Here is a 27,009-nt window from a genome sequence, read left to right as displayed (position 1 = left end):
CTCAGGGATGCTTTTGTGTGTCTGAGCACTGCTTACACAGGGTCAAGAGTTTTTATGCCTCTCATCCCACCCAACCACTGAGGTGACTATGGGGGGCAGCACAAGGAGCTGGGAGGGGACAGCGGACAGCTGACCCCAACTGACCCAAGGGATATCCCAGACCAAATGGCATCATGTTCCTGATATAAAGCTGTGGGAGGAAGAGGAACAGAGGGACAGGAGACCTGACAGAGCAATGTTATGGCTGTACACTAAAAACCATACTCAATTTAATTGCTGGTATGCTCTAGGGCAAAAGAGAGGGATAGAAAGTATCAGCATTTACTCCTGCTGCCCCCCTTCAAGCTCTTGCTCATTCAGGAAATATAAAGACAGGTTTGCTAATTCCTTGCAAATTAGCTTTTATAAATCATAGCATAGAGACACTACCAGTAACTCCTGTGCAGAGGGAAACAGGTTACAGTGCAGCAGCAAAGGGTTCAGGGTGGTAGCAGCTCACAAGACTGGTTTACTGAGTATTAAAATGCTTGTAAGAATAGTAATACTTTTAAAAAGATGAAATGACTGTTGTGAGAACACATCTCAGGGGGAGGGCTGCCAAGGACTTGGACAGCTCTAAGCTCCTCACAGACCTCAAGCATGGAAGCTGTTGGGTTGAAGGTGTGAGCAGAGAGAAGGAACCGTCCCAGGGAGGGGCATTTGTCACCACTGATGACAGCAGAACCTGGAACAGCTGATTTTGTTAACAATCTAGAAGTTGCATTCAATTTGGCTAGCAGAAATTGTGCTAAAGCTAGAGAAGAAACACAGAGTGGGTGTGAAGAGGAAGGCAGAAGAGCGGTTGGTGTTTTGTCAAACACAAGCACTGTCTCAGCCAGGAAGTGTTGATTCTGAGTTACCTCAGACCCTAAAAAAGGGAAAGCCTGAAAATGAGAGGCCCACTGTAAATACAGAGGTGTTGATAGCCTGAAGGAGGGGAGACAGGTCACTGCTAAGCAGCTATATATGGAAAGCACACAAAAAACAATGGCAGCTTACAGTCTGGTGTTAGAAACTGAAGATAAAGATCTCATACTGACAAGATTGAAAACCTTGATATTAAAAACATACTTGATGCTGTCAGAAAACCCAAAAATCTGCCTTCCCCCCAGTGCAACTTCATGGGGCTGGCTGGCTGCAAAACCACCCTCCAACATGAGGCTGAGCATGCTGGAGTGAATCCAATGGGCCAAAGCACCCAGCTACCTACCACCACAGATGCTCATTTCCCCAACCAGACTGCAAAGACACTCCTAGCTCAAAGAAAGGATCTCTCATTTGTGGGCTGCTGTAGTGTAAAAGACAGGTGTTAACACCCCACAGCACTGTCTCTTGGCAGATACCAGCTCCTGGGTGGGCCAGGATACCTGCATTTATTCATTCCTAGTGTGTCTTTGACTAGACGCTGTGATATAAATCAGGTTTTTGCTGCATAGAAAAAATGCCTGTGCAAAGCACCTGTTGAAATCAGCTCCAGCACTTGCTCCAAGCATCACTGGCCAAGCAAGTTGCTCACCCTCTGCATTAACCCCTCCATCAGCACCAAGGAGTGGCAGCAGGATCCTGCTGCCTCAGGAGGGAACCAAGGGCTGGGTTAAAGTCTGGGCCGTCTTCAGGGGCATGGGTGACTCAGAACTATCAAGATAGTCCTGTCTACAAAGATCTTGGCATGAAGAAAAGACAAAGAGCTGGAAAACAAAGAGAGGAAACAGCCTCCCTAGGCAGCAGCAGAGGCAGCTGCAGGGCAGGAGTGGTGGCAGGTGTGTCACCAGTGCCATGCTCCATCAACAGCTTGTCCAGGCACTGGGCAAACCAGTGCCCTGCTCCATCACGTCACCAGGACGCTGGGCTGAAGCACCTCCATGGTCAGCTCCAAAAGTCTGCCCCACACTGCTGCAAAGGGATAAAGCAGGATGGAGAGAGTGGGCACTAGGCCCAAGGTGCTGCACTTTTTGGGTGCTCTTGCACTGGCACACACAAAGTGACCATATCTGAGAAACCAGACATAACATTGACCAAAGCAGCTCTTCCTATCAATGCCAGAGCCCAGCTCATAGACAAATGCCATTTCAGGAAGCCTGGTGAAAAACTACTCTGTCAAGTGCTGGTTTGGTTTGGATTTGGTGAGGGTTTTTTGGTGGTGGTTTGTTTTTTTTTCTTTTTTTTTAAACTCAGTAGCTTTTCTGGTGAAACTGCACTTTAAAATGTCTAAGCATTCAGCTGCTGTTTGGAGCTATTAAGTGTGCTGTTTCAAATCTCATCTCTGGCAAGCATCCCAATTAAGCAGGCATCCTGTTGATCAGCTTTCTGATCACATGGGATTTGCTCTGCTGCTGCATCAGATACAATACCTTCTGCTTTGACGAATTTCATGTGTACCCAGAAGGAGGCCCCACCCTTCTCATTTAGAGAAAAAAATTCTCAAAGCCAGCTTCCACTGACAGCATCTTTGGGAAATCAAAGGCAGTTGAAAGAGCAATCTCTTGTCTGTCCTGAAATTGGTGTGGAGCAAGTTGGGCAGCAGGAATCAGACCAAGAGCTTGTTTAGTCTGAGTAAAGTGTGGGAAAGCACGAAGGGAGCAGTCACTGCAGAACAAATTTTTATTTTTCTTCTTTGCCCATGTCTCCCTCATGGCACAATTTAGAAACCAGGGGCCTTTCTCATCAGATAAGGTTACTTCTGAAATGAGAGCACTAACTAGACAAACCAACATATTCAGTCTCAGAGGCAATTTAAAAGGCAGGAGTAAAATTTAGGAGCATACTGGACCTGCAAGATTGCAAAGTGGGAAGATGGGAACTTTCCAAAAAGGAAATCCCAAAGATGCTTTGAATAGCCAGCCAAAGAACATCCACTGTGAATTCCTCACAGAGGAAAATTCCAAATAGGAAGGGTTTGCTTTTGGTACAGGGCTTGGAAACCAATGTCACTATTTAGTGGGAATTCAGGATTCCTTCTGATGTGGACATACCTTCAAGCTCCACAAAAAAGAGGTGCAAGACTGCAGCAGATAAGAGCCTAAGGTACAACTAAACACAACTAAAGACCCTCTCTGTGGCCAATTTTCTCTTCTATATCAACTTTCCATCTTCAAAATGGGACAAATAAACAGCATTTTCTTAGCTTATAGGGCAGGATAAAGCTACTAGCAGACACACAAGATGATCAGAGTGATGGCAAACACCAAAAACCCCTCAAAACACAGGAGGAATATGCCAGACTGAGGAAATAGCCCAGTTAGGAGGCAGACCACCATCATGAAGGGACACTGACCAGCTTTCCCTGCTGAAACAGGGAAACCTCTATCACACGTTCTTACACCAAACATCACAACAGCCTCTAATGAGGAGGAATCCTTTACTGTTCTCTGGTGAGAATAAACCAGAAGCACCTGAACTTTTCAGCTGGGGTGACAGATGCTGTGTCCCACAGGGGCAGAGAGGCCAGGCACTGTAGGTGGGACACCAGGAGGCCAAGTTCAGGCTGGTTCACAGACTTGACACCTTCAGGCTGGAAGAGCTTGCCCAAAGGATCTCGCCAGTCCTTCCATGTGGCATAGCACAAGGAGCCTCACCCAGCTACAGCACACTAAGAGCACACTGCCCCAGGAAAGACACTCAGTCCCAACTTCAAACTGAGAACCCCTAATTAACTTTCAGTGCAGCTTATTCACATCAGCATTGAAGAGCTACTTCAAGACCTCTGACAGCTCTTAAAATAGACATTGTGACAGACTAAAACTCAGCTGACAAGTGTCATCCCCTCCCAGATACACCAACCAGCAGACCCAAGCCATCCTCTCCCTGGCGTAACAGGGCTCTCCAGCCTGAAACCTGTTTTAACTGACAGGCAAAAGCAGGGACAGGCAGTGAAGGCTTCTCTGAACTACCAGCTCTGCAAACATCTATCTCCCACAGGCTTCCCTTCCTACCTGAAAAGAAGCAAATCCTTTCTGCTCTAACTCTAAATCAGCATTACTGTGAGAAACAAGTGACAGGGCTGTGACATTAGTACAACAGTCTGCTGGGAAAACTGCAGTGAAATGGTCCCACTCCCAGACATTAAAACGGATTTAAGTCCAGGTAGGATTCATCTTTTCCAGTTTTAGTCCAACAGTGCCACACAGCTAGTCCAAGGGAGTGAGCATCATTTCAGTGCAAAACAACAATCCAAACCAAGATCCACTGGAATTGAGCCACTCAGAACTCCTGGGATGTACATCAATCAGCTGGTCAAAGAAGCACCTGGTGGTAAGACCCTTCCACTTGAAGCCCTGAATCTCACAGCTCCTCAGTTATCAGAGGAAAAGAGAGGCACAGCTTGGAAGGAGATGCAAAAGTAGTATCAGACACCCCTCTGGAAGATTCTGCAGCACAGACAATGGCCTGAGCTCAGGCACAGGGCTGGGACCTCTGTGAACAGACAGGGAGGACAGGGAGTAGTGTGAGCCCAGCAGGCCCAGGGCTGTAACTCACAACTGGCTGTAGGGACAGGGAGCAGTGTAAGCCCAACAGGCTCAGGGCTGTAACTCACAGCTGGCTGTAGGGACAGGGAGCAGGGCTGTAACTCACAGCTGGCTGTAGGGACAGGGAGCAGTGTGAGCCCAACAGGCCCAGGGCTGTAACTCACAGCTGGCTGTAGGGACAGGGAGCAGTGTGAGCCCAACAGGCTCAGGGCTGTAACTCACAATTGGCTGTAGGGACAGGGAGCAGTGTAAGGCCAACAGGCTCAGGGCTGTAACTCACAGCTGGCTGTAGGGACAGGGAGCAGTGTGAGCCCAACAGGCCCAGGGCTGTAACTCACAATTGGCTGTAGCTGTGCGCCCGGGAGCATGAACTGCATCTGCTGAGCAAACATGGCTGCGGCCGTCTTCTGCTGGATCAGGTTGTTGCGTCCATTTATTTCAAGTTGTGTTTTTAAATGTGGGGGAGGGTGGAGATATTTGCAGTTCTCTCGGGTACACCGGCCCTAAAAAACATAATGGAACAGCATTTCAGTGAATGTAACACCCAGGGCAGCCAGAGAAATTTAATTAAGGATTGTTTGGGTTACTGGAACAACACAATCATCGAGGCGGAGGCGGCTTGGTAGCTACTGTGCCTCTTTTGTGATTTTTCTATAGTAGGTGAAGAGAAGAGCAACATGACTTCTGCAGTAACACTAACTGAATACTATCAAGCTAAACCAAAAAGTCAGGCTTCCTGATGTTAAAATGATTGTTGTAAGAAAAAAACCCAAAGAATCTAACACAAACACCAATACTTTCAGAAACTAGTGGCAGCAGTTCCAGAAACAACAACAAAAATTCCCTGTTTCCTTGTGTGGGTTGCTTTTCCCCTCCTTCCCAACACCAGACCACTTAATTGGCCCTGACAACCAGACAGAAGAAACAAAACTGTCTCTACCACTTCCCCAGCTGCACTGGATAAAACTTTAGGAGGACAGCTCTGTAAGGCAGCACCTCTGATCCACAACATGCGGGTACCCCAAGATGCTGAGAACTGGCGGTCACAGGAGGAAGAGCTGAAATTATTTTCCCCCTTCACGCTTTCATTTGTCAAAAGTGACGTGTGTTGCATCACTGACTCCTTCCCCCCTGCAATAAACATAAGTACTAGCCATACCAGTGGCTCCTAAAAGGCAAGAGATCACTGATGTTATCCCTGCAAATCAGCTGAGATCATCACTTCAAAAATATGTATAAACTGTCTTACTTTAATAGTGTTTGCAAGTAGACATAAGAAGATAAATATCACTAAATAAGAAAGTTAGTAAGAAATGTTGTCATTAAGGTGAAACAGTTCTTGAAAAATAAGGTTTTCTGTCTTCCTCCCTTTCTTTTTTAATTTCTTCCTCAAGAAACAAGAGGCATACAGAAAACATAAAATACTTAATCTAACTTTATGCAAAAATTGTGACTTTTTTGAGGAGCAAATTCTTTTGAGCTATTCAAAGCTTATTATAGTAAGGCCAGACCTGGAGGCCACAGAGCTGTTCCATGGCAGATAATTAATAACAGCTCCTGTAGCCAGCAAAGGCACAGGACCATCCATTACCCAGCCTATCCCAGGCACAGTCATCAAGGGCTGGACACAGAGTTCTCAGTGTAATTAAATTTGCTTTCCAAAAGGGGCACATCAGATGACCCCATGTACCTGCCTGTGTTAGAGGGATCACGTGCAGCAGAGCTGTAACCCCATAACCAGGTGCACAAGGATACAGCTGTTACACACCACTGACCCAAGGCTCAGGTGGGAGCCTCCTGGGATCAGCCCCTGCTGCATCCAGGAGACTCCACTGGGGGTTCCTGAAGGCTTTTGCAAACATACAGGTGAAATCACTGTACAGTCCAAGTACCACTGCAAAAAGCTAACACCATGACCCACTGGAGGGGCTTGGTTTTGAATCCCCAGGATGCCAGGCTGCTGTAGAGCAGCCTAAAGTGTCCAAGCTTTACTCTGCCTCCCTTCCTGGTGGGGATAACAGCTTCACTGGAGAGAGGGCTGCAGAGCTTGACTGCAGCTTAAAAGGGGCTGTTTGACATTTGTCATGGGAACAGGCTCCTCTCTTATCTGCTCCAAGGAGATCAGAGTTAAACAAAAGGCAAATAATTAAATGCAAGAAGTGATGGGCTAAAGCCCATCAGGGGACAGGAAAAAAAACCACTTCCAAACTTTAGCAGCCTGGCTTGGTGGAATGAAACTCTGCCCTGCTCCTAAAAGAGCCCAGTGGCTCCCAACAGCCCAACTCAAAAGGAAAGAGGCTTTTTAATACTATTGTTTTGGCTTCTCAGCAATCCAACAGCCCCAGATCCCCAGCAGTGAGTTAACTGCTCACAGGCCCTGAGGACAGGAATCTTCATCACCAGACACTTCCACATCTGTTTGAAGTGAGGGTAAAATGGCACCACTGCAGCTGGCTTGTGCTCAGATACCCAGTGCCACTACAAAGAAAATAACTGCACTAATCTGCAAGGAGAACACTGGGCAGGTTTGGGTCATCCTTCTCATGCTGCACAGGACCAGGCATCTCTACAGCCTTTCCCATCACCTGGGACCAGCAGGAGTCCAGGGTTCAGCCTCAGAGCACATCTGCAGTGTCCCACCTCCACAGCTCCTGCAGGGCTGCTGCTGACCAGGGGCAGACCCCATGGAACCACAGGCTGCCCATGGCAAGGCAGCAGCTCCAGCCTCAGAAATTCCTCCTGACTGTAACTTGGCACAAGTACTTTGGGTTGGGGAAACACTTATTTCTACCAAATTTGGAATAAATCTGTGTAGATGTTCCTACACTGCAGGAATGGAGAAGATGAAAAAAAAAAAACCTACTGTTTTTTGTAAACAATGCTTACACAGTTGACTTCAACTTGAGAAGGACTTCACTATTTCAACTGAAATTGTGAATATCATTGATACCAGCAACCCCAGCTTGGTGTGAAGCTTTGTTCTATTTTTTTTCCCTCAAAGCAGTTTGCTTAATTCCAACAGGGGGTTCTACAAACAGAGTATTTTTACTACCAATAAAAAAACTACCATACAGCACGAGGCGTTGGTCTTGCAGACAGAGTCTGTAAGCTGAAACCAGTGCCCACACAGTGCTACTGGCTTTCAAGGACATGTATTTGTAAGAAACAGAGCTGTGCAGGTGCTGCTGCAGAGCAAAGGCTGTGAAATGCTGTCAGTCAGGCCTTTGAGGGCTCAGAAAGACTAAATGAATCACTGCTACACTCAGATTCAAACCCATGCCTTTGGTCTAACTCCTCCCCACTAACATTTTGTTCCTGAGCACCACCAACCACTCTGTTTCACTAGGGCATATTGGAAGCCACAGCTGAATTGAGCTCCCCTCTACAGCACCACAGTAAGCTCTTCATCTCTCAGATAATGAATTTTAGGAAGTGGTGACGTGACAGTGACACAAACTGTTCCCAGTTTAGACATCTTGCTCTGTAACAACTTTCAAGATGCTTGCTCTACAATGATGGGCACCACCAGGACCCCCTGAACTCCAACACTGGTAGGGGTGAGCCCTTCTTCTACCCTTTCCATCACAACACCCAGTGCTTGGTACTTCCCAGAAACACACACAGTCTTCAAGACCAATATCAGCTCTACAAAAGCTGCCAGAAAGACAGAGGAGATGCCATTTTTAACTCCTCAGTACCAGCTGCAACACAGCAGGGAAAGCAACAGGGAACTGGTAGCAAATCTGCTGTGTGGATACTGGGCTGGGGATAAATAAGGACAAATCCATTTTATACCTGAGTGGCCTAGGAATACAACATGAGAAAATACAACAAGGAGTTAGGCCTCCAATTTTAGAGCATATTTATGCTACAAGGCACAGCTTTCCTACAGGGATTAGCTGTGGCTCCAGCATATCAAAAGCTCAGCACAGGGCACAGGACAGTTCCAGAGCTGTGCACAGAAGACCAACTGAGGCATTCTCCAAAAGCTGAGTGTTGCACCAAAAAGCATCATTACAGCACCTGGAGTGGCCACTGCACATGTTGGCAGGGGGCTGGTGGTCAAAAACTGATCTGTGCTGGCAAGCAGCACACTGAGCCTGCTGGCACCAGTGCAGCCATCCTCCTGTAACTGGAAATCTGAAATTTGCTGCTGTCAATTTAGGCTCAGAACTGACTCCAGGACAGACACATTCCCACCCTGTCCCAGGTGGCACACAGGGCTGCAGCCAGGGAATCACCACCCAGTAACAGACTGCTGCTGGCCTTGGCAACACGCTAAATATAGCTCTGTTTTCTGGCTCCTCACAAAATGGAAGGAGTCTGAAGGACCATGTTCATCTGCTTCTTTGCCAACTACAACCAGGAGGGAAAAGCATATGGACTGCACTTTCCAAGGCTTGAAAAATGGATATTAAAAATAAATCATTAAAAGATTTTATAAGAGTATCTTCTCCCCATTTCTTCCCACACACTCCCCCACCCTTACAGTAGGCTGCTGGCATGTGATTGACTCTGTGTTGCCAACTTAAGTCATGCTGTGATGGCGTATACTGTAAATGGCTGGCATCTGACACCAGCTAACGTGACAGCAGCTTGCACTGCAACAAAGCCAGCTGTTTGGAGTGCAGCACTGAAGGCAGCACACTGAAACCCAGTAGAAAAACCTGCATTTTACCTGGTTGTGTGGAGTTTGCACCTTGTCATCTGCATCCTAGCTCAGCGGGATGCAAATAAGAGCATTCTGGGTACTGCACCAGGCTGGATGAACCTTCCCTAAGCATGTTGCACAAATTCTCTCCTCCCTGGCTGCTGAAGTGAGTGGAGCTGTGCTGCAGAAACAAGGCTCCCAGCACAACCCCCAAGGCTTGCTCACATGTGCACCAGTAATGCAGTTTGTTATGGTCTCTTTAATCCCGGACACCAGTGAGGGGTTCCAGACACACATTTCTGGCTTTAATGACTGCACACTACATCCCATCAATCACCAGCAGTTCTCATGTGAAAATCTTCAAGCTAATGTGGCTTTTCACACACTGGAGGCTGCAGTAGGTTGGTACCCTGACTGTGCAGTCTTTTCCACAGATACTGATGACATGTGCAATGACTGACAGCAAAAAGAATGAAAAGAGACCAGGCAGGAAAGGATTTCCATGTTTTGCACAAAACCAGGCACCAAAACACAGCTTGTCTACATAACTTTTCTCTGCATGAAGCAGCAGATTTCCACCTCCCCAAGAGGAACTCAGTGGGGAGGCACATTCAGAGATGTGCTGGCCCTGCTTACTCAGTGCCTGTCGCTCCAGTGCTGAGGCATGAAACGCTCTCTGCTTTCCATCCCACTCACCACATGCACACAAAGGCTCTCTCCTGGCCATGGATCCTTGCTCCTGCCACAAGCCTTGCATGGCTTTCTTTCTCATACACAATACAACCTCAACCACCATGGTGTCTGCTCCACATTTGGAGGGCAGGCTGCAAATTCATGCCATAGAGCATGAATTGTCCTGCAACAGTGGGAGGCAAAAAGTGGGGAGCTCATGGTTGCACCCCCATGCCCAAGCAGCACAACTAAGAACATGTACTGAGCAGCATGTGCTGCTTTAGGTCTACCCCTACTGCCACCTGCTCTGTAAGAAAAGAGAGGTCCTGGGAGGCAGAGTTGGTACCTGGTGCCCAAGCTCTAAGTCCTGCACCCATCCTATAGGGACTTGCAGCTTTGAAGTTACACTTCCAGGACAGCAAATCACCAGTGCACCACCTCTACTCAACTGCTCACTGCAGTTTGTCCCTAAGCAACCTTCTCCAGGGCTGAGCAAGTGGAATGCTGGCTGGATTGAGTGGCTCATCCTGCCACCTCCAGTGCACTGCATGGCTTGTCCAGCCACCTCCAATGCTGCACCACACTCCTCTTTCCACACAGGTAGAGAGCTGTGTTGGAGGAAGGGAGATCGCTGTCCATCTCCCTGCTGCATCAAACACCTTCCACTGGCAAACATCAAATAGCATGGAAATAGCATGTTTTCAACTGGAAAACAAAGGAGGCTGGAGCTGACAATCAGTCTGATCATTAGTGAGTGTTATGTCTCAGAGAGGTGCTCATGCAGCCCAACTGTCACTCGCTGCAGTTCAAAGCCAGCCCTGAACACACCTTTATCTGCAAGTCCTTTCTACAGGCTAATGGAATTTCAGAAATTATGCTGCCAACTGAGTCAGTGAGAACTGCAACCTCACAACCTCCCTTGAACATTGACCCTGGCCCAATACATCAGGTAACTTCTGCTGCAGAGCAATGCTTTCCTCCTAGCAGTGTTGGAGTAGCTCACTTTCACAGAGCAGTTTAAAAGTGAAATTATGTAGAAAACACTCCTTGAATATGTTCTCATGGAAGGCTGTTAGACAAGCATCCTAAAATCCAGGTCTGAAAGGATATAGTGAAGTGATACATCTCCCCATTGCCCACACAGATCACTTATATGCTTTGTTCCCATTTCTTGTGTATTTCCCAGACATGGGACTCCAACACATCAGTCTCCTCACAGCTGGTTTTCAACTGCAGTTTTGCTCCACTTGCAACAGAAACCTAAAACTTCTGGTTTAGGCCAGAATAGGAATTATTCCTTTCCTCCTTGAGGAAGGGCCCATACTTAAAGGCTGTTGTCACATCTACCCCTATTCCTTACTCTCAGCTCCAGACTATGCAAACCACCCTCTTCCAACTCTCCCTGCACAGTCTCCAAGCTTTTCCTGAGGCTACTCCCCCAGTCCCTGCTGCTGTGGGCACCTGCACAGTGCTCCACCTAACCCCTGACCAGTGCTATGCAGGTACACAGATTTTTTTCACAAGTCCTGCAGATGACACTGCTGCTTTTACATCCCTGCATGGCATTTTCTTTCCTACTAACAATGTAACATACTTTGATTCACTCTCAACAAGCCTTTCCCAGACCCAGCTATGCTGCTCTCTGTATGAGGCAGCTGATTCACTCCAACTCTGTATTTCATACTGCTTTTATTGAACTCACTCACCTTTTTATGGATTACTTTTCCAACCTGTCAAGACTATCTGCAACTCCACACCTGGTTCTCTAAAGAGTGTCTGTAGTTCCTCCCAGCTCAAAGCACACTACCAATTTAACAAGCATACTCTCTCTATTCCATCATTCAAGCCATCAGAACAAAACAAAACTGAACAGTCCTGCCAAGCACATCCTTCCAGACTACCACTGAACTCAGTTTTCCAAGCTGTTGTGGATAGTCACATAAAAACTTATCCTATGCTTTGTTCCCTGTCTTGTTTGGAAGTGGATTTATGCTGCATCAAAGACTCCCAAACCTAACACCAGCGCTTCATTCTCCCTCTCTGAAATAACCCATCACAAAGGCTTTCCAGTTCTACTGCTTTTTCTGCTCCTTTTGGGACAGATGTTGGGATTCTGGATAGTCTGCGCTCTGCATCCCTCCTACACCAGCAGCCCTGCTTAGACAGTATCGGTTACAAAGAAGCTGGTGGTCCAAAGTTACTTGTAACAGCAATAAAAAATACAGCACAGCTGGCTGCTGACATTTTTCAAATGCAGGTGTAACACCCATTTACAGAGAGCCCAGAGACTGCTGTTATGGTGAGGATCCTGCTGTGAACAGATCATAGCTGGAAAGAAAAAGCAAAATGTATCTTCTAGTTAGCATTACCAGATGGCAATCAGCCTCGAAGGCAAGGGAAGCAACACAGACTTCCTACCATACAGAAGTTTCAATTTCAACGGGTGTGAATAAAAATGCTAGAGTTAAGGCTAATCTGGTGATTTCCAGCTATGGATGATACAGACCCTGTGAAATGCATGTTCTAGCCAGAAAAGAGTACAGTTCATTAATACAGAATTTGCTGGAAACAGAATTCAAACAGCCTATAAAAAGCATAAACCACAGCTTTACAATATCTCTAGGGTGAGTTTTGCCTAACTTTGAAATTCCCACCTCTGAGCATAAAGAGCCACCTCCCTGAGCCTGCACAAGTGAGAAGAAAAATGCTAAAAACACCCCAGGTGTTATTTTGGCCCAACTCAGCTCCCCTGTAGTCACTGGAGAATCGTTTGCAGATTTTGTGCTGTTCTGAACGATGCTCTGAGCTGCAGCAGCAGCATGTCAGCTCTGACCCAGGGCTGCTGAGGTGAACAGGGACATGTCTTTTGTCAGGGTACAGAGGACAAGAGTCAGACCTGCCTTTCCACACAGCTTCAGTGGAAAAGCTAGAATAGTTATCACAAGCTCCCAGGGCTACCAATGTTCCCAGCACTCTCAAGGCAGCCCCAGCTTGTCACTAAAACAGCAACTGAATTTCATGGCTTCAATGAATGTTAGGTCAAGCCCTTTCTGAGCAAGCCTAGACTTGATCTTGACTGAAATGAATGAACCTTGATGTTTTGCATGATTCCAAATGAAAGCAGGTGACATTTGGCAGCTACAACAAGAGTTTTGGGTCCTTCTGAACTGAGAGCTCAAAGTAAAGCTCAGTGGCACATGCAAGTGCAAGGCAGCTTGAAAACCCTCAGAGCACACCAAGCAGGCATTCTGTGTTCACCCCACTGAAGGGAGGCTGGTACACTTTGCACAGTCCCAGTCTACCCAGTTTTCCTCTCCCTACAGCTGTGGGGCAGAGCCTTGGGAAGACAATCAATGTTTGAGCTTAAAAAACCTAAAACATTATATCCCTCTGCAACAGTTCAGTGAAACACAATCACTTCACAGTCCAGGTAGGCTCTAGCTCTGTGTCCAGGGAGTTAGAAAAATGCACAAGGAATGAAAAGCAAACACAACAATTCCTGGCTCTAAGACACTGATGCTGCTCTTCAGCCTCCCCTGTGACTGTTCTGCTGGGATATTTTTGCTTTGCAGGGAAGATGGAAAGAAGGACACACAAGGTAAAAAAAATCCAGCATCATTTCTACAAAAGGCATTCAAGTCCAGAAATAAAGCTGCCAACAGCCAGCTGAGGAGACTGCTGAACAAACACTGCTAAAGACCCGTAACACTTCCATCTCTTTGTCCTTCCAGCCTTTGTCTGCAAAAGCCAACCTCTACCACAGACACAAACCAAGCTATAGGGGCTGTGCTGTATGCCAGTGGCTCAGGGAGATGTGCTGTGCTTGAAGGCTCTCTCCCATCACAGGACTGGAAAGCTGCCCCTTGCCACCAACACACAATGACCAACCCTGTGGCATATGGCCAAGCTGACAGGGTTTCAGTCGTCTACTTATTGCAGAGTTGGACAGGTCACCACCTAAAGGCATATAAGGGACAGCAGCACTTTGCCCAGGCAGGGAACACACGTCCCATCACATGGCACAAACAGTTTAGCAGCTGAACAATTTCACCAGGATATTAAAAACGTACCCTGAGCACATCAGTGTTCCCTCGCACCAGGATAAGAGAGTGATCAGGTGCAAATGCTGGGAACAAACAGATGCACAGCGTGGCCAAGCCCTACTGCACATGCCAGTCCTTTCAAACAGTCTGTATAAAAGTGCAAAGCACTTGGACAGGGGGGTTTGCAAGATCAGATGTGCTCTGCAGGAACTCAAACGTGCTTATCTGGGACTCGCTTGAAAATCTGCAGCCTCAAAATGCTTGTCAAGCTTGTTTTTGTTACACAGCTCAAACCAGAGCAGGAGACAAAAACAAAGCAGAAAGCAGCATTTCTATGTCCTCATCTCCCTTTTTGGTAGCACCTTAACTGGTGACAGCCACTCACAGCCATTGCCAATCACTTCAAACCACTGACCTCGGCAAGCAAATCCAGCTCCAGAAAGAAACGATGCCTTGTTACCACAGAGCTCAAGTACTATCACCCTGACCATTTAAAAATATATTTTAATTAGGAACAGGGGGGACATGCAACTACTGCATTCCAGTAGATTCTAAGCAGCCACAGGCACTAGCCTAAATTCCCAAATCCTTATTCACCTGGCAATTAGGGAAGCTGAGAGCTGCTGTGAGTGAAGTTTTGCACATTGCTGAATACAGCAATGTTCCACTGAGTTTCCCCAGGACAGCACAAAGAGGTCATGGCTGTCCTCCTGCTCTCACGCAGGATTTTCATTCCAAGCTGTTTGTTATACTTGAGAAGGTTCTTAAAAACTCAGAGCAGTTATTTTGTTGGGGAAAAGCCCTGTAGCTCCTTCATTATATTTTTACATCTTGACAACTCTTTCCAGCTCTGTTCCCCTGCCAAGCTCTCTTCTTTGAGGCCAATGGCACGCTCTGTTATGCTCAATGAAAAAAGTGTATTGATTTTAATGTTTTTGGTTTGTGGAACATTTAGCTTGCTCCAAGCAATGGACAGTGTTTACCAAGACCAAGAAATATATATTAAAAGAGTATGGCACTGTCAAAGTATGTTTTTTGAGCTGTAGAGCTAGAGCAGAAAAAAATGTTTATCTGAGAGATTACAACAGCAATCTCATGCCACAAAAGACAGGAATAAAGACTTCATCAAGCTCTTTTCTTTTGTATCCACCAATACATTTTGATTATGCTACATTTGTGAACCATATCAGTCTGTTACCACCACATATTTGAAATTAGGTTTAAACAGACTAGAATTATCATCATTTAGAGTTGTGAACTGAGCATTTTTAATGTCTTCCAAGTATTATTCCACTACTTTCCTAGGTTCAGGAATGTTCAGGAATGTTTAATACAGTATCAAAACCAGGCTCTCTCCAAGACAAGTAAGACTTTACAGACCTGCCTGGTCACAGACTTGCTGAAGGAAATGATCAATAACAATTACAAAAGAAGGCATTTAGTGTCCAGTAAAGAGAGCACGTTCAGGAGCATGTTTAGCCCTGGGATCACTGCAGGTACAGAGCAGGATGTGGAGGAGGTGACATCCACCAAAGTTAATATTCCTGTGGGTTTCAATGTGAGACTATTTCTAAGTAAAAAAAAAAAAAAAAATCAATTCTACCTGGAAGATAGAAACACTGGCAAGTCATTGATTTTTCTTCTATAATAAATTACAAAAAAAAGCCCACGCCAGCTCTCTGGAACAATACTGCACAAGTGCTGTATTAAAAAAAACCACCACAAAACCCCAAAGAAAAACAAACAAAATTAAACCTCACATATGTCTTCTACCTTCCATCCTCAGTTGTGTCCCTCCTGATTGCTATTATACCAGACCAGCATTTGAAAACAGCAAGTGCAGTTTCTCTTGTCCCTTAAACCATCTTTTCATTGTAAATCCCATAATCCAATTCTATAACTTTCACCAGCTGAATCTGTCAAGGTCATATGGAAAGTTGATGCTTCTGACCTTCCTCTACCTACAGTGTCTGTTGAATATTACAGTTGTAGCAGGCAAACCACACGTAGACAGAACCAGGCAAAGTACATCAAAGCCCAGGAGAATAAATGTTAAAGTACTGTGTTCATGAATACAAATATTGGACATGTGACCACCTTTGGCAGCCTCATGGCTCAAGTTTACACAAGGGAAAAGGCAAATAGGGAAGAGCAGAGATTGATAACTAAATGTCTGACCCAAACCTGCCCTCCTGTCCTGCAGAGGGCAAAGTCGTGCTCAGAAAACCTCATTCTCACTGTTTCAGAAAGCAAGATGAAATTGCAAATAAAAAGATATGGAGGTGGCTAGGTTTGGTTGGGTTTTTCTAAGAACTTGGCAGAATACAACCATTCCCTGAGCAGGGAAGGATGTGGCTGGGCTCTGCCACTCTGGCTTTCCACACTTCAGGTGGAAAAACCAAGATATGTCAGAACATGACATGACAGTCCCTCTGTGCAACAGCTTAAGCCAACAAAGGAGGTGACTGCAGGGCAACAGCAGATGCAGCAGCACAGGAGGGTGATGGCCTCAGTTGCCACCACAGGATTTGCTCCCTGATATCTGTCAGAGCCAGGGGTCTGATGTTCCAAGGCACAGGACACATTTCTGCTCTTGGCTAGGATTTGCCCCATGGCACAGAGCAAAGCCAGCTTGCCCTGCTCCTCACCCTGCTGTCCCCCCTGATGTCCCCAGCTGCTTTCTCAGGCAATGGTTCAGTTCACCAAGACCAAGCTTTGTCCTGGTGCTCCTGTTTCAGCCACACATGCCAGGCATTTTTGTGCACAGCAGCACTTTTCCCCTCTGCTCTGGCTTTGCAGAGAAGCTACCAAGCCACAGAAAAGGGCTGACTGTGTGCCACCAACTCCACACAGCTCCAAGCAAGGACCCCAAAGCTTTCTGGTCCATGCCAGGCCTCAGATTTCATGCCCACAGTATAATGAACTTGCTGTTGGTCAAAGGATTAAAGGTGCAGATACAAAAAGTACCTTTAAGAGAGGTCCTGCAGCCTGCTAGGCACAGCAGGCAAGGACCACACATCTCACATGGACCTTGGCTTCCAAAGAGGACATTCAGGCCAAGTGACATTGAATCACAACCCTCCATCCAGGAGGCATCAAGGCTTGAAGAAAAAGGAAGAAAGAGAAAAAAGAAAAAAAACAAGTAAAAATAAAAAGAAAGCCTGCCTTGCCCTAGGCAAATATTCCACCTCGGTCAGCTTTTGCAGACTGATCTATTTAGTGAGTTGTTTATTACAGCCAGTAACATATGCACATTTAAGTCACAGAGGGGATTTTTCTCTTAAAAAACGCCTTCAGAAGTGCTCTTTAAAAAGCACCTGGCACTAGAAAGCAGATATGTGACCAGTATTTGCTACCATCCCTAGTGAAAGGGAGGTTAAGGCATTGTAAATTGTAAATGTTTGCTAGGAGCTGAGCCCTCGGAGAAGCACAGCAAGCTGCGGTGGCAACAGGACAGACCTTTTTCCACAGAGGCAAACATGATGGGCTCACAATGCCAAAGATAATACACTGACATCTCTGTGGGCAAAAGGAGAGTTTGGCAATGACAATTCTGGGATAAAACTGCAATTAGTGAGACATATTTAGGTGCAGTTCCCATGCACTAGTCACAAGTGCCACACCAGCAGCCAGCTTTAATGAACACGATGCCCAATTCTGTGCCAACATCTGAAAACCTGCTAATATACAATGGATTTATTACAACAACCTTGGCCAGAGCAAAACTTCTACCTGTTCTAATTACAACACTGCTCACAGATCCTGGTTCCCACAGGCTGTTATGCAGTCTGGTGAGGTCTGTGCAGATTCACAGTCCCAACCTCACTCAGCCAAAGCAGATCCATGTTACAAACTAACAAAGCCCTCCCAGGAACAGTAAGCCAACACAGATGCTGCAAACCACACTGCTCAAGGGGCTTTCTGCTCACCCTGCATTCCATGCTGACCTAGATAAGCAAAATTCAGGGTATGTAGGTGTCTACACTGACATACAGCCCAAAGACCCCAAAATCTAGCAAGAGCGGTCTGTTTTCTCCACGTGATGACAGGAATGGATATTAACTGATAATGCATTTTGCAGAATCCATGATTTCAGCTGCTGAGAGGTTAATTCCATGTGGCCACTGGGATCTGTTCCCTTCTGTGTAACAAGAGCTGTAGGACAGGACACTGAAAAGGTTGTATGCCTAGTTAGGTGGATTGTATCCATTTACTCCTGTGGGATGCAACTTTTGGTCTGACCTAAATTCTCCTCTGCAGCACTGGTGTAAGTGCCAGAACAGCTAAGAAAGGAATGTGTCCTGCGTGGGCATACATGTATCTCTGTCCATCCATCTGTCCCAGCTGACCAACAAGAATGGAACTGATCAGGGCTTTCCTTTCATTTGCTTGGTGCTTTGGAGTTCATGCTTTTAATAACCACCAGATTCACTCACTTAGGTTTGAAAGCACAAGAGAAAAGCTGGGGGAGGCAGAAGCAACTAAAGCATATCCATGTGGATGTGCTTGCTTATTCAGACTTGAGGCACAAAAGCAAACTGATCAAATTACCATAGGGTTTTTCTGTCCTTCCTGTATTGCCGCTCTGCTTTCCAAACTCCTGCCCTGAGCTGCTTATCCTTGTCCTGTTCACCAAGTGCAGTACAGACTGCCTGAGATGCTCAGCCTTTCGTAGATGAGGAGGTATGCAAGGCTTACCTTTTGAAGGCTGTTTTCTATTAGAAAGCAATCTTAAACAACATGACTTCCTTAGGCAGCAGACACCTGATCTCATGTATTTTGCTTTTGCTACTGACAAGAGATGTCTTCAGATGCAGCACAATCCCTTCCTAAAAGGGCAGCAAGAAAAAGACCTCTCACTGCCCTCACCGGGCACACTCGGGATGAGTCAGCTGCAATGCAAATGTTCATTTGTTTTTAGGTGGGATGGGCCCATATAGATGGGGTTGGGAGGGACTGGAGGGATTTTTTTCTGCAAGGAAGAGTGACCTTTCTTGAGGACATCTGCAGTCTCTCGACACGTGAGAGGAGTAGCTGCAAAGAAGCTCCAGGGTCATTAGCAAGTCTGGAATGCAGCAGGACCAGTGCCTACGTAAGCGAACACTCCAACACTGCTGAAAAAACGCTCAAACTGCTTTAAACCAAGATAGATGGACTTCTGATAGGGCACCGGCAGAAATCCCTGAACAAACTTCTCTTCGAGTGCCTCTGATACAGACCACAAAGTAAGAAAAGTGCTAACACTTCTCCCCTAATTGGGCTAAGGACTGAAAGGATGCTTAAAATCATTCTCCAAGAATTAGCACAATCAAAACAGGGTTAAAAAAATAGTTTTGAGTAGTGTTTTTGTCCTACCTAATGTGAGCTCTATTCCAAGTAAAGACTTCTAAAGATTTTATACTACCTTGGACTCTTCAAAAACCCATGCAGAGAAACACAAAACAACAATGAAAATCCTCTTAATTCAATCTGTGCTTTATCGCACAAGGCCGCAGCAGGGGATTTCTGGCTGTGGGAATACAAATACTCATCAATGCTACAGCTCAGGGTCCTGCTCCAATTACTACCCAAACACAAAATGAGACAGTCCCAGCCTGAAGAGTTTTCAGTCTAAATACACCAGACTTGGTGGAAAAACCCCAGGCAGCCAGGGAAAGCCTCAGCAACACCCAGACTGCATTCCAGCTGCTCTGTCCTGGACTGCTGCAGCCGTGATGCCTTTGATGCCTCCCAAGCTCCTTCCTCCCAGCAGCCTGCTTTATCCCACCTCTGCACCACTAGGTAAAAGTGATCCTGCCCATTTGTCTCCCAGCCCTCAAGGGATTTCCCCCTCCCCTCTCCCAGCTCTCCTGAGGATGGTGCAGAGCAGTGTGAGTGGGCTCTGGTGACAGGAGTGACGTGGGCTGTGCAGGGAAATCCACGCCCTGCCGTGACATGCCAGCCAGCAGATGCTGACAGAGCTGGCAGTGATGGGTGGCCGGGGTCCCTGCCACATCCCCAAGCTCCCCAGTCCTATGGGAAAGTGGCTTGGGAGCTGCAGTGCTCCTCCCCAGTCACCCCCACCTCCTTCCCCTGAGGTCGTCCCTTGCAGCTCAGAGGTTTCAGACATCCCTGCCTTGCTTTTATCAGCCCTGATGGCTTTCCAGCTTCGAGCACCAGAGTCACTCAGCCTGCCTGCCTTGCTCCAGCTCCCACCCTGCAGCACATCACTGAGGTTTTACAGGCAACAGGATTGACACAGCAGGGAGTCAAAGTCTGCAGGGAGGAAACCATGATTACATCTTCATCTGCAAGGGCACCAGATGCACTGAGAAATAAAAATGACTGCTGATGCACTGAGAAATAAATATGACTGCTGAAGCAACAGGAGAGGAGAGCAAGAGACTTCTCAGGCTGCCTTGTACAATCCCTGCAGACACCACAACAGGGACAAAGAGGACAGGGGAGCTGCACTAGGGCTTGGGGACAAATAGGCCCAGAGGGGAGGAGGAAACAGAGCAGAAAGAAGAAGCAAGGCTTTAGAATAAGACTGCAAGTCTTGGACCATCGGAGCAAGATTTGAGAGGGTTCCTGCATAAGCAGGAGCATCTTTAAGCATCTTCCCCTACAATGTTTGGGAAGGAGCAACATTCTCTCCAAAAAGAACTGTCTTGAAAGTCCACTGGTTTATGAAACAAAATTCCCTCACAGGGAGGAAAGAGCTTTCCTTCGTACGGCTGACCTAAAACACCATTATCTCTGCCATGCCTGGATGATCTTCCAAGCCCTCCTTAAAGGCTCATTTCTATGTCTGGCTTTCAACCCCTCCAACCCTGAGCACTAAAGTGCTACGGCATGGGCTGAAATGTCCAAGCCCATGAGGCTCTAGCTTTCTCCTGGCAAACTCATCCTGGGTTTGCTATCTGCAGCATCACGTGGAAGGCACTCTGGGAGCAGAGCCCAAGCACTGCATGCAGCACAACACTGCACAAACCAACCATTTGGGATCAAGAGCACATAATGGCTGCAAGCCTTACCCATGCTCTGATCCTTTAGGAATGGACAGCAAGAGGAAGAAACACAGACCAGTGGGATCAGCCAATACCACTGGGATTACACACTGAGGTTTTGTATTCAAACTCTGCTCAGTTGAAGCAGGGCTCTTTAAGGACCTAATCTCCGTGTGACTGTTCCCAGCACCAGCCGTGTCCCTGTGGATAACAGGGACTTAGGGAAGCAGCGTCACGACAGCCACGGTCTTGGGCACACAGGCTGCAGCTCCACTGTACTGGTGCTGCCCTGGCCACCTCTGAACCCCCAGATACTCCACATTTTCCCAAATGCCCCTCTGTTTGAGAGGTGTCTCCTCTCACTAAGCACCCAGAGCTGATCACAGCACCCAGAGTTCCTAAGGCAAAGAAGAAGTGATGAGACAGAGTTAAAGCACCACATTTCAGACTACTGACTTAAATCCCCATCAGAACCCGGTGTGGGTACTGCTGGGCAGAGATGTGGACATCACTCATGAAATTCAACTGGATTCCAACACTCTTATCGGTAGTGGTTGTTTTGGGTCTTTTTCTGACACCAGTGTAGGAGAACAGCTGAAAGTTAGTGCTGTGTTAATGCAGAGTCAGAGGCAAGATAAAACAAGAGACCACTCAGCAGTCACCTGGGCATGCATTGTGATACCATACCCATTCTGGAGCACTAGCTAAACTGCTCCTGGTTCCCATTCCCAGAATTAAGCAGAATTTGCCTCACTTTTTAATGGTGCTCTGTGCACCATTAAAAGCAAGGGGTGGGGGCCAGCAGCACCCCTGCAGCAGTTATGCTGGACTGCGTGGTGGGTCTTTCTCTCCACTGTGCAGTCATACTAATAAACAAAGTAGCTTGTTTTAAACATTCACATTCCACTGCTGCAAGAGGAAAACTTCTTCCCAGAGCACAGGCTGCCACCTTCCAAACAAGGTCAGACACTGACCTCCTCCCCCACCGCCAATGACCTTATTAGCACTGATCATGGTTCTAATAATATCCCGCACTGTAAGCAGGCCATCTGCCGTAACATTTCACTACAAACTTGGGGAATTGCTTGATTTGAGTATGCTCATGTCCCAGCAAGCCAATTGTGCCCTCTCAGGAATATGCTTCTTCCTCAGAGCTTTAAGCTAAATGTTGCAGAAAGGCACCTCCAGGTCTCAGCTTTCCAGCTTGGAGCTGAAGCATGCAGAGAACAGCCCCGAGCCATTCCCACGTGCTGGCTTCAGAGAGAGGAGGTAAAAACACAGAGTTAGTGCTTAATAATCCCTGACTCCAGCATCCAGCTCCTCTGACAGTGGAGACATCAAGTAACCATGTCACTGCAATCCTAAACCCAGGCCAAACACTAACCAGACATTCAGAGAGCCAGATGCAAAAGCCAGGGCTCCCGAGAGATCAGCATTACTTTTGTGTCATGTACTTTCTGCTGTGTGGACAGCAAAAAGATTTTACTATCCTAACACATTAGCTATGGTTAAGTTGAATATTTTCACTGCCACTACAGAACAGGGGGCTTTCCTAACAGGCAGGCAAGATTACAGAACTAAGCATGTTTGATAGCTATTCCTTTGGAAGGAGCCAGGGTTTGAAATGCTTACTCAGTTAGGACACCTGTCCTAAAACACCCAGAGTCTTGCTATTACAGGCTATTACAGCAGCTCAGCTACACTCAGCCTTCAAAGACATTTTTTTTGTACTGCTCCTGTGAGGTCAAAAAGTGCAATTAGGCACAGAGACCGACATTACAACACTTTGAAGCAGTTTGCATCATCACAAGGCTCTGAAAGGTGGTTTTCCAAACCCTTGGTCTTTCCTCTAATCAAAAGACTGTCATCAGACATGGCACGAGGACTGTAAGGGGTGAGGAAGGGGGTCAGTGCCTGGGTCCCTGCTGTTTTATGAACAGCAATAAAACAGTATTAATAAGCCAGAAGTAAAACTGTGCCTGTATGGGGCAACATTCACCCAAGGTCTTCAAAGCATTTATTTTAATACCAGCAAAACAGTATTTATAGGGGCAGAATTTCAAAGAGCTCAGCTCCTCACTTGGAAATCTAACCACTTATTGAAATGCTCTGTGGGAGATGTCAGGCGATGGGCTCTCCAAAAAGCCTAGCACATCTTGTTTACATTTGTTTTAAAGCTTCTAAACAGCTCAATTACATAAAAGCAAGTTACTGCACCCTCCTTCAGAAGGGTGAACCCAAGTGGCAGAAAGCTATTGTCAGCTAAGGGATTACATCAAACTGATGCTATGCCACTGAGGAAATCGGCCAACTCCACACGCTCGTTCAGTCACTCCCCTTGAAGGCATCTTTCACCACCTTCCCCCCAGCTCATTTTGCTGGCCTAATGCAATCAGGAGCATGAGAAGTCCCTAGGTAGTTTCACAGCCAAGCATCCTCTTTGCCCCAGACTCTGACCAGGCATAGAGGTCTGTTGGTTTGGTGCTTCTATTTCAATCCCAGTGTTAGCTACTGCTACATATCAGGGCTGGAAGACGTAACGTTTGAACTTCTTCCCTAGAAGAATTTGGCAGTGCCACATTTGCAACATGGCACCATTTGAGGTGCCAGAGCTCACTGTACACACACACACACACACACACTCTTTTTGTGCTCCCTTGGCCAACTTCTGACTCACAGCAGGCAGAGCCAGCCACTTGCTATCTGGGCCCAGCACCTCATCTCCCTCCTCCCTGTGCAGAGGAATACCCTGGGGCTCACAGAGCATCCCCCTGCAGTTATCCTGGGTCACAGGCATGAAAGCTTGTGCTTGCAGATCCCAACAGGCTTGTCAAGACTGCAAACTCAAGGTGTGCATGCAAAGAAACTCCCAAAGGTGGCAGAGCAAATGACCACTGGCAGCTCTCCCCCTTTATGGACTGGCTGAGATGACCACTTCCCACACTCAAAACTTGATGCAACAGCTCACTCCAGCACAAGGAACTCTTTTCTGCCTGCAGGAACTCTACAGCACTTAAAATCAGGCTTAAGTATTTTGCAGAACCAGAACCTTGGTCTGGAGGGCTTTGCCTTTCAAACAGGAAAGCAAGCTCAGGAGCAGGAGGTGGCATGCCAAGGCCAGTGGAACATTGCAATATGCCCATAAAAGGTTTCAAAATGTATCTGCTTAAGCACACACAGAAGCTCGGAAGGGTTTAGAGTCAACATCCCAAAAGAATTCCTCTCCTGCTTTTTTAGGCAAGTGTGAGCAGCAGTCAGCACTTTACCATCATCTTCCCAACCAGAAACCCAAGGTTACTCTTGGCTAATATTAATAATGTAAATGCTGCTGGCTTTACCCTTTGAGGATGGTGGTTTGCTCACGCCACAGGGAGAAGAACGAGGCAACATGAGCTGCAGGCAGGACCAGAGGCCCTGCATTGCCAGGGCTGGCTGGTGAGGAAAGGAGAGGCGAGGCTGGCAGCAAAACCCCACTGCTGAAATTGCTTGGCCCATCTCCCTGAAGAGGCTGACCTCCAAATTGTGGTCTCAGGACCGGTTTGTGGGCACAGCTCTGCTTTCCAACACGTACAAGGGGAAAAGCACACCAGTCTGAGGCCCAAGGAAAAGCTGTAATCAATCAGCTGCAAGAAGATGGACATGGATGGTGTTCCTGTCCTTGCTCCTTGCAGTGGGAGATCTTCCCAACTTACCAGCCTGTGCCTACACCTCTGCCAGCCTCTTGAATCTGTCCCAGAGACAGCACACATGAGACTGGCACTCACAGGCAACAGCAAAGGCATCTGCTCCTGTGTGGGCAAGCCCTCAGGAGAAATGTGGGGTCAGGAGGTCTGGGGCACAGATGGTGCTCTCCACCGACTGCACAGCAAATACCCAATCACCAAATATCCACCCTCTGCAGGAATATGAGCAATGAGCTGAGAAGAGAGCATCCCTCCAGGGCAGCACCAGAACTAGACCATGCACCAGGAAACCTACAGATATCTCACTTTTCTTGCCATGTTACCATAGACAGCACCTAGTTTCACAAAGCACATGTCCTTGTAAATGTAAAGCCAAGGGAACGTTCCCTGCTGAGGCTGCTCAGCTACAGAAAGACCTGGCAGGGATAAGGACAAGGCCAACCTCTTTACTCCCCATAACACACCTCAAAGATCACCTCCTTGCTTTAGAGCACAGACAAGAATTCCTGTCAAGGACTCTGCCTTATACCTTTGTAAATGGCTGGCAATGAATAAGACCTCCCTGTCTACTGCTGTCCTTGCAGCACAGACACCAGGTAACACCAGCCTGCTCCAGTGACACAAGTTCATCACCCAGCAGCTCTGCAGAGAGCAGGACCAAGGGAATTCCAGCTGCTGGATTTTGTATTCAGTGCCTAAGGCTCTCTGTCCTCCTCCTAACCCTGCCACAGTGGCAGCAACCATTGCTGCAAGAGAGAAGCAAGGGGACAGCTCAGAGCAGCAACCTTCTAAACTATGACTGCAAAACCCACCAGTGCTCATCTGCCACAGCTAAGCTGTCAAAAAGTCACAGATAAATTAAATGAGACTACTGGGCCATCAGAGGAAGCAGTGGATAACACTAAACAAATCAAACATGCTGTGCACAGACATCTATCCCACATACAGATCAGCTAGGCAGATTAAAGGAAGAAGGTGTATGCTTTCCCTGGAAAGCTGAACACACCTAGGGAGGTCACACATCATCTTCACATAACCAGCCTTAATCCCACAGAGAGAATCTGCAGTCCAGACAATGGGGCAGGCCTGGGAGATGCTCAGCACGGGTAGACCCAGGTGAGCTTCTCCATCAGGGCTCTCCATCCCAGAGATGTGCCAAAAACTTCTGAAGACACTAGAGAGAGTATAGACAGCAAGTGTGCCAGTTAAATTCAACTGTGAAAACATGGAGCTTGTTGTAACCTATAGATGCAAAGGGATCCAGGCCAAATTATTTTTCCCCCACAAGCTCTCCTGTTCTCCTTGAAATACCAATTTACTTCAGAAAGAAGTACAAAGAGAAATATAGAAATTAACAGAAAAAGACAGAGAAATACAGTATTAACAGCTTCTATACATAAAATTGAGTCTAAATGCATTTTCCCCCACTTTAAGTTGTTTGATTTAAATAGTAGTTTTAAACAGCACTGATGACATGCTGTAAGACACACCAGCACCCAGAATGGACAGAAAGCTGCTGCAAATCTGCTGTTGCCACAGAGCTAAGTGGCTTAATGACCAAGTAAAAGTGGATGTTTGTCACACAGGTGACTTGGCTCAACGCTGTTCTTGTGGAATATTTACATCTCCATTACACTGAGCTGAGACATGGAGTCAGAATGTCTCCAAAAATATCACTATGGCTTTGTTTGCTTTCTTCTTCCTCTCTAAAAGTGTAACCATATGCTAAGTTTAGTGGGTGTTTTTAGTTGTTTCTTAATTTGGAGTTTATTTAAATTAAAAAAAAAAAGATTTGATTGCCAACCAGTAAGTCAGAAATAATTCTAGTCAAGTCAGCATAAACCAGGTACAAATTAGCATGAAAACTGTGAGGAACAGCCTCAGGTGCATCAGTTTCAAGATCATTTAGTACATCCATTGCCCAAGCAGTGTGAACTTTTCAGATTGCCTTGGGATTTTGAATATTATTACCAGAGAATAACACTTCTTTTAGAAAATAGACAATTTAGACAAAACTACTTTTAACTTCTTTTTATGCCTGTTCACAGAAAACTTTTCACCTTTTTTTTATAGAGTACTGCTTTGAAACATGCAATAGTTTAACAGTGTTTTCCACATTAGACCTCCCAAAGTCGAAATTCATATCACTGAAATTTTTCACCCCACTATTTTCCATCTCAAAATGCTCCCTGAAGCTTCAATTCACATTAATATTCAAAAAGAAAATTCAAAAACCCCTAAACAGCAAAAAGCCCCAGCCCACACCTCACAAAGCTGCATTTGTAAATTTTTTTAAACCTCAAGTCCTCAGTGCAGATACCCAAACTGTGAGCAGTATAAATCAAAGCCTCTGTGAACATCTGATGTGCATTACCTACACAATTTTATATAACATGTCACCATCTCCTAATGTCCCATCTCTCAGCTCTCTGCTCCATTAGTGACCAAAGATGATTTTTTTTTTTT

General features: G+C 46.5%; 1 protein-coding gene across 17 annotated transcripts in view; it reads right to left on the bottom strand.

Moving 5' to 3' along the window:
- The window catches only part of MBNL3 (muscleblind like splicing regulator 3), a 93,997-nt gene that overhangs the window by 28,140 nt on the left and 38,848 nt on the right, over window positions 1–27,009 (bottom strand). For all 17 annotated transcript variants that reach the window (XR_011681551.1, XR_011681552.1, XR_011681553.1 and 14 more), the window contains one exon: window positions 4,844–5,008. Coding sequence is in view for 14 of the 17 variants with exons in the window: in XM_071442309.1 (XP_071298410.1) it covers window positions 4,844–5,008 (165 nt within the window). In the remaining 3 variants the exon portion in view is untranslated. The remainder of the gene's footprint in view (window positions 1–4,843; window positions 5,009–27,009) is intronic.

This window comes from Agelaius tricolor, unplaced genomic scaffold, assembly GCF_023055355.1.
Source record: "Agelaius tricolor isolate 1412-34295 unplaced genomic scaffold, bAgeTri1.0.p SCAF_17, whole genome shotgun sequence".
In the NCBI taxonomy this organism is placed as follows: Eukaryota; Metazoa; Chordata; class Aves; order Passeriformes; family Icteridae; genus Agelaius; species Agelaius tricolor.
This window is presented reverse-complemented; position numbering and strand designations above follow the sequence as displayed.